Raw genomic sequence first — 8,514 nt, forward strand, 5'->3', positions numbered from 1 at the left:
TGGTACATGGCTGCTCTTACAAATGACATTTGTAAGGTCAAAATATTGAGTTTTACTACTACTACTAGAGGGCAGGTGGGGTGAAGCTTTCAAAAACCAAATGTGACTTTAAAAACCTTTAAACAGAAAAAAGAGAGGCTAATTTAGAAACTTTGCCCCAGTTTATGTTTTAATATGGGAAGTTGAACAGATCTGGAGCTAGACAGAAATTGCTTTCACTGATAGAATAAACGCGTTCTCAGTCCCTTTAGCGTTTGAATTACTAAACATATCGTTCTTTATTACTAGGAAATCAGCTCTATTTTGAAGGAGCTCCGCAGAGTCCAGAAACAACTAGAAGGTTTGCCTTATTTTGACCTCCCTTTTTCTCTTTGATTTGCGTTAAATGCAGTTCATTGTACTAAGAGCTGGGCTGGATCTACACTGACCTTTTTAAACGTCATTAGAGCGATATTGCCTATGCCGTTCTAAAACGTCACAGGGCATACTGCAAAAATTACATTCATTACCTTATTGTTATTCCTCTGTAACAGCAGTTCCCCTTACTGCCTGGTTCCTGGTTGCTCTGCAGCACCCTCTGGTGTCACATTTACTAACGCTTTGTTAACCTCCTTAGCAAAACGTAATGTGACCCTTACCTTTTGAAAATCATCCCTTAACTCTTTCTTAACGTTATAAAACATGAGTGTAGATCCACCCACAGATAAAAGGGAAAGAAGAACATATGTACGTTTCCGAGCACAATTCAAAGTGTTGGTGCTGACCTTTAAAGCCCTAAATGGCCTCGGTCCAGTATACCTGAAGGACCGTCTCCACCCCTATCGTTCAACTGGGACACTGAGGTCCAGCTCCAAGGGCCTTCTGGCGGTTCCCTCACTGCGAGAATCAAAGTTACAGGGAACCAGGCAGCGGGGCCTTCTCGGTAGTGGCACCCTCCCTGTGGAACGCCCTCCCATCAGATGTCAAGGAAATAAACAACTATCTGACTTTTAGAAGACATCTGAAGGCAGCCCTGTTTAGGGAAGTTTTTAATGTTTGATGTTTTATTGCTTTTTATTTATCATTAATATTTTGTTGGGAGCCGCCCAGAGAGGCTGGGGAAACCCAGCCAGATAGGCGTGGTATAAATAATAAATTATTATTATATTATTATAGCGCCCCCTGCTGCCCAATTCCCTGCATTCCAGGTTTTATATCACCTGGCATTGTTTTGGAAATGATGATGATGATGATATTTATACCCTTCCCTTCTGGTTGGGCCTCCCCAGCCACTCTGGGCGGCTCCCCACAGGGTAATAATAATAATAATAATAATAATAATGCAATAAAACAGATAATACTTAACAAACAAAATAAAAAATAGAAGCCATTCATCTGCTTGACTGCCAGCCATCAAGTGTGAAGTAACAGGGGGTTAGCATTGAGTGGAGAGAGAGAGAGAGAGAGAGAGAGAGAGAGAGAGAGAGAGAATGAATGAGAATGTCTCACTTGGCTTTCTCTCCCTCTTTTCTGCAGTTATAAATGCCATCATTGACCCAAGTGGAAATTTGGATGTGCTCGCCAATAACAGAATGTCTTCTGCTACAACACAGTCTGTGGCTGCTAAAATCAGGACTGCTAACAACATTTCCGGGTCCATGTTGGAGGCGTTGTCTCCTGTCAAGAAGAGAAATTACGTGCAGAAATCAAACTTTGGCTCTGCTAGCCTGCAGGATGCTACGTTTGTTCCGGATGGGGAGAAATACGTGATCTAGCAAGAAAGTTTTCTGTCGCTTTTCCTCTTGTATGTAATTTGCCGTGGTGTTAGTATTGTGTACGAGTGGTTGTGGGCAAGTCCGTGTGGAGCAGTTGTTTAGATTGCTAACACATTGCACAAAAGAAAAGGAAAAGAAAAGGTACAATCTCTGCTGTGTGAGCATGAGTGGCAGGCCTATGTATAGGCCTTTTGGAATGGGAAAAAATGGACTAGCACTGTGGAACAGCACATACTCAGCACAGAGGCAGACTCTGGTTTTGTTTTGTTTTTAACAGAAAGCAAGTGATGCATAATTTCTCCAATGTGCCATAGCAAACAGGCTTTGCGTATTCTTCACTCTGTACTGCCGAAGCTCTGATATGTTATTGTATTTAGCCTGTTTATAGCTGTCAGTTTTAGTTGTATAGAGGCTCCGTTTTGAAAATGTACCTTTTGGGGGCACTGGCTGGCTGTTGCTGTATATTTAATTTTAAATACAAATCGTTAAATGGTTCAGCCAAAACTGATTTTTCCCCTCTCACGCTTGTCAGCTGAGCAATGCACCGTGGAAGTCTTTTTTTTTTTTCCTTTCAGAGATCCAAGAGCAGTTAACTTGCAAACATCTCCAAAAAGGAAACCAAGATGACATTGAATCATTCCGCTTCCAATCACACAGCTTTTACGATTCCACTGGGAATGAGTAATAAAGAGTACAGATGATGGAGAGGCAGTGATTAAGTTTGCATTTTTGATTCCCTTATTGTAATCAGTATAAGGGGGGGGGGGAAAGAGAAATTCAGGTGCAGAGGAGGCAGCAAATTAGTCACAAGGTCAGGATTTTGTATAGTGAAGTTGCCAAATTTGTACTATTTCATGGCAGTTATTTCATAACTAAGTTTTCGGGTGGTCAAAATGTGTTTTTAATGCAGTCCACAAAGTCTCCTGTTTACTGCATAGAATTCTGAAGGCACTAAAGAATTGAGTATTCCATGTGTGAGCAATTAAGACTTTGATCATAACTCACCATCCTGTGCTTCTAAACCTCATTGACATGCACAGGAAGTTGAAGAGTGTAAGAGTTGAGCTGCTTTTTGCACTCACAGGAATCCTGTCTTGAGCCTCGTTCCTTACCCTGCGAGGCATGCTAAATGGAGGCCTCCTTAATAGAGCTTGAGGGGTGCAAATTGAGAATTGTCTCGTGCTGCCTCCAACTTCCTTGGGTACTGTCATGCAGCTCTGTTGAGCCAGCAAGACCCTGGGCTACTCTTTTGTGCTCTAGCAAATGGCCAGCTTGTCAGTCATTTGGCAGCGAGATCACCGATCGCAGGCACGGCACCTTCTGCAATTCCCCTGGTCTCCCCCAAATTCAGGCTGGCAATAATGAAAGTTGCCGCAAATCGTGGTGAGATTCCAACTTTTTACTGCCTTACGTTGATCGCATGAATGTGGATTTTGGGAGTCCGTCTTAGAAGCATCCCACCTGGGGTTTCCATAGGTGGGTTCAGAGTTCACCCTCGTGTTGTCTCTGTTACCTTATCTGCTCCCATTTTGTATCTTGTGTCAAGCATTCCTACCAAGATGAATGGCGAATCTGAGCTGGCAAATCCGGACAAACTGTAATGGTGAATGTATTTCTCTCGTTCTCTCCCTGCAACACGCACAAACAGCTGGAACCTCAGTTTACTTCAAGCACTGTGGCCACCCTGTCACTGTTGAATCCAGATATGTGAGCCCTTCTGGCTAGTAAGAATTAAGTGAGTGAAGTGGCTGGCTTTTAAATACAGTATTATTGAAATGAACTTATACTTCCACCAGTGCAATCTCGGATAAGGCCAAGGATAGTTTTGCAGCAATTCTGAGGTGTATGCTAATAAAAACACAATTTTTAAAATAATAATAATAATTTTAAAAATTCATTATTTCCCACTCCCACTTGCCAAATTAGTGCTTGCTGACTGGGAGGGGGCTGCACTTATTGAGATGCCAGTGAAATTTTTTCTATTACAAAATTCCTCTTTTGCCTAAGTAGCTAAAAAAATAAAATAAGCAATGTGCGCCTTTATTGTGAAAAAGACAGTGCTGAACTAGCTTGGCCTTTCCCAACCCAATGCTCTGCAGACATTTTGTGTTACAACTCCTGGGGGTTGATGGGGGTTGTAGGCCAAAACATCTGGAAGTCTGGGGAAGGCTAAGCTAGGTGGACTAATGATGCAAACCAGCACCATCTCTGATTTCTGGTGGTAGAAAGATAATTCTTTTTAGAACTGACTTCTGTAGTCTCGGGTTCTCCCCCAGTTGTGTATACTTAACCCCCATCTCTTATGGGACTTATGTGGGTAAGGAGAAGACAGGAAATCTAAGCAATTACAGTTAGAACATCTTGGGCATTTGCAAAGAGGTAATGCTCTTTATCCTAACGACTATTTGCTAGGTTACTTTGTTGTGCTGCTTGGTTAACAAACAGGTTATCTGCATGGCCCTGGCAGTCGATAAGGAGAATTTCACCATTCCCCTGTCTTGTTGGGTTCCTGACAAGGTGCAAATGTGGAGTCAAATTCCCTTCATCACTTGCCAGAGGACTGTACATACAGCCCTGCAATAGCCATTTATGAAGCAGTAGGTTTCATGTATTCACCCTAAGTCTGTGAAATTGTATACAAAATGTCTTAACGCTGCCAGGGTAGATCTCGTGTCCATCTTTTTGAAAATGAATGGAATTGAATGATTTTCTGGGGGAGGGGCGCTGTTAGTCTGATGATCCCCAGTTGCTGTAGATGGGGGTTGGGAAAGGGGGTGGTGGCTGTTGTTGTTGTAGGTGGGAACCTACTGGTAATGTGGACCTGGGGATAGTGGCTGTATTCAGTAGAGAAGATGGCTAGTCTATTAAATGGAATTTGTTTAAAACAATGCTATAAGATGGCAGGAGGCAAAGTGGTCTGGCAAGAGAACAACATATGCAGCCTCCCTGTGCTTCTCTTAACTGCTTGTGGAAGATCCACGATGTCTAACTGGTTTTAGTTCTTTGGCATGCATCTTTCTTAGATCAGTTGGTTGTGTAACTTAGAATAACAAATGCTGCCATTGCTGTAGAGACATAGCAGTAAAGGTTTCCAAAGCTCTTTCTATTTACAGAAGGACCCAGCAAGTTACACATTCAGTTATTTAGGTCAAATCCACACCATACATTTAAAGGGCATGGCTTTCCGCCAAAGATTCCTGGGAACTGTAGTTTTACCCTTTCCAGAGGTGCGATTCCCATCAAACTGCAGTTCCCAGGATACCTTGGGAGAAGCAATGTGCTTTGAATATATGGTGTGGATCGGTGGTGTTTGCCAGCTCAGCTTAGGGTGCATCCAGCCACGTTGTGGAGATGTCAGCTGTTGATCTCGGCATGTGGTCAGCCGATTTGTTCCTGTCTGTGAATTCAGTAAACCACATGGGAATAGTGGGGCACATCAAATTCACCTAAAGACCTACTTCAGACTGGGTTGTCCCACAAGAGACTGAGAAGAGGCTGTAACCTGGGCAATGCTTGTTTGTATCCACTTGGTTTTTTAGGCTGAGAGATTTTTTTATTTTTTTTGCCTCCCCCTTGATCAAGTTATTCAGTAATATATTCCAGGACATTATTCCAGGACTTTGAAATAATGAGCAAACCCAGAGGAGGTGTCTGGATCACACCATCGTTTCACTTCCCCAGTTCTTCCCCATGATCAGAGATGCAACACAACTCTTGTGTTTGCCAACATCAAGTCTAAATGTGATTCTCTTTTAATATAATGCCGTATTTTTTTTTAAACACAGGCTTAGTTTGAACAAGCTTAGAACACTCTTAGGGAAGGAGGATAGTACCTGTCAACCTCTTGGATATTCCCACATAGGTTGTAATGCTTTCGTAGGGTCAAACTACACTGTAGTTTACCTTTTTTAAAAAAATAATTCTGGGCAGTGGTCCTGTCATTCAGGTCTAAATGTGAGGTATTTTGTGTGCACACATGCTAGGCAGATACTACATTTACATGTGGATATTCCCTGTACTCTAGCATCTGGGTGGCAAAGGGTGATCCAGTGTGTTTTCCTACTGCACATTGCATTATAGGTTAATCCAAACAGGGCCTGCAGTCTGGGCTGTATTAAATTGTCACATGTAGTTATGCCAAAGAGGAAACCTTATGACTCTAAACTCTGTCCAGCTTTGGGTCCCTCCGACATATACATACGTAAATCCCCAGTTTTATGTTGCATACTCTTTGTTAAGTCTTCGTCCTGATACTTCTTGAGTAGTACAGATCCTATTTACTTTAGGGTTTCAACTTTTGTGTTTTCTTTCTTTCCTAGAGTGTCTCGGGGTTAATCCATTGGCTCAATGACCCCTTCCTGTTTTCACGTGTATTGTCATGCTCTGTTTTTTTCTTCTTCAAATGTTTAAGTTAAACATCTATCTTTGGCTCGTAAGTTTTCAGAGAAATAAAAAGCCCATATCCCGTTGAAATTAAGTGGTGAGGTGGGTATCAGTTTGCCTCAGGATTCTTTCTGAAAACTGTGCTTGGTTCTATATGTGGGGGGCGGGTGGAGTGAATTTTATTTTGGGTATGTTAACATGTTACATTCTTGTTGTTCATAATGATGGAATGGATGTATATATCTGAGAGCGAGAGAGTGAGCGCACCTGGTTGCATTGAGTATATAATGTGCAGCCTGTCACTCTCATGCTGTTGATGACAACAAAGCTGAATTAAGTGGCAATTCGCAGGGCCATTTTTAACCAGGTCAAAGTCTTTGCACAAGTTCGAAACACTCTTTTCCAACAATTCGGCATGTGCCTAGATGATGAGCCCAAGATGTTTGAGATTCACTCACCCTGCAGGGTTCCACCCCCAGGATACATTCTGGAGCTTTGTTCACAGGTTCAGTGACCAAACGTGTCCATTTGGGGGTGGGTGGAAGTGGAATTGGCTTGTGTTGATGAACCTGAGAAAACTTGACCTGCAAATCAGCTGGGGGGGGTGGGGAATCTTCACACATTACAGGCAAAATAAGGTTTGTCACGGGAGCGTGCACTGATTGTATTAGCATGGTAGACCTATTCTCCTCTTCCTCTCACACACACTTCGTTATTTTGGGATGCACTTAACAGGTCTTAGGTGTACACCTAAAACCCATAATGTGTGAATGGCCCCCAACTCATCCTTCAATGAGTTAAAGAAAACGTTTACAGATGACCTACTTTAAAAATAAAAATAAAAGTGTATGAGTGCAAAGATGCTACTGATATTGGTAAACTCATGCGAGGTCTTTCTCTTTTATTTTGAATCCAGCAAATGTATACATTGCAGCTGTAAAATGTACATTAACTACCTGTTCACTTTCTGATGTGTCCCTTGCTGAATTGTGCCTAACTATATGCTGTTGTTATGCTGCTGAAATCATTTTCTGCTGTTCAGAAACACACACAAACTGTTCATGGAGTCATTCATTCCATCTGCATGCGACACAAATGCAAGCTGGGCTGTATAGCAGAAATTCAACTTTGTATAATTCAAAACTGTTTCAGTGACTTGTCTTTTCTTTTGTTTCCACACCCTCTCTTGAAATACTCTGTATAATTTTAATCCGGAATACCCCCGTCAATTCGTACATAGTGGGGCATTTCCCATCCTCCCTTATTTTTTCTTTTTTCTTTTTTTTTTAAAAAAATATGGTAATTTATTTCATTTGGTTGATAGGCAACTTATCTGTATATTTTTGTTCCAAGGTGATGTTGTGGATGTCTTTAAAAACAAAATAAATTGTTATTTTATATAATTTTATCATAAATTTGCTATAATAAATCATTCTTTTTTTGTTTTCCACAAGAGGTTTTATTTCATCTCCAAAAATAAGTTTTCTCAAGTCCTTTCAGGATTTAATTTTAATAAAGTGAAATAAACGTCAGGGAAAGGGTGAAAAAGGAATATACACACACACACCTCAGTTCTGGGAGCACAGCCAACCTGGATCAAATGTAAATTGGGTGGGAAGGCTTAGATGACTATGATGGCTAGTGGCCTTATCCTTTGTATCAGAGTGGAGAACCTCAGGTCCAGCGAACAAGCACAGTACTCCAGGCCTCCCTATCTGGTCCCCAGGGCTTTCTCTAAGCTTTGCATCCTCTCCCCAAGCCGCCACACTCCTGACTGGCCCTGCTCCACAACCTTGAGGGCTTCCCAAGAGGAAGGTTGCAGAATTATGATGAAGTTGGGGGTGAAAAGCAATGGATGGGGGAGCGAAAAATCAGTTTGAAGAGAACAGAGCATGCTCAGTGTTCACATGTCGATGGGGCGGGGGGGGGGGGAGGCAATCCAAGGGTGAGGCAGAATGGAATGGAGTATTCTTGAAAGGGGGATGGATGGCTGGGACCCTGAACAGAAGAAGTATTCCACACTGCAACATTTTGTTGCAGGTCCTACTTGTTGAACTCTTCCCCCGGACTACTGCAATCTCCTTTCTAGTCTTCTGTTGTGTCATTTCTATTCATCACCCTGCTGCCCAATTCCTTCCCCACTCCTTAAACTCCTACACTGGCTTCATGCTCTCTCCCAGATCGAGCACTGATTTGGGATCTTCCTGAAAACCAGCTTTTGCTAGACGGCATCAAATGTGGGCATTGCAAAGGGGTGCCTCAAGAGGCAAATTACATCCTCCCGACCACCCCGTTTGTGCAAAATGCTATGACTTGCTTGCGGTGTTTATTCTCATCCCACAAAGTACTCTGGCAAGCACGTTTTTGCAGCCTTTCA

General features: G+C 42.3%; 1 protein-coding gene across 5 annotated transcripts in view; it reads left to right on the top strand.

Annotated features, from left to right (window-relative positions):
* Positions 1 to 7,421, top strand: part of CEP170B (centrosomal protein 170B) — an 87,185-nt gene extending 79,764 nt beyond the window's left edge. For all 5 annotated transcript variants that reach the window (XM_081004903.1, XM_081004907.1, XM_081004905.1 and 2 more), the window contains 2 exons: positions 289 to 340; positions 1,516 to 7,421. In XM_081004903.1, the coding sequence (XP_080861029.1) occupies positions 289 to 340; positions 1,516 to 1,754 (291 nt within the window). In that variant the 3' untranslated portion in view covers positions 1,755 to 7,421. The remainder of the gene's footprint in view (positions 1 to 288; positions 341 to 1,515) is intronic.
* Positions 7,422 to 8,514: the final 1,093 nt, after the last annotated feature.

This window comes from Podarcis pityusensis (assembly GCF_964106645.2).
Source record: "Podarcis pityusensis genome assembly, chromosome: 1".
NCBI lineage: Eukaryota > Metazoa > Chordata > Lepidosauria > Squamata > Lacertidae > Podarcis > Podarcis pityusensis.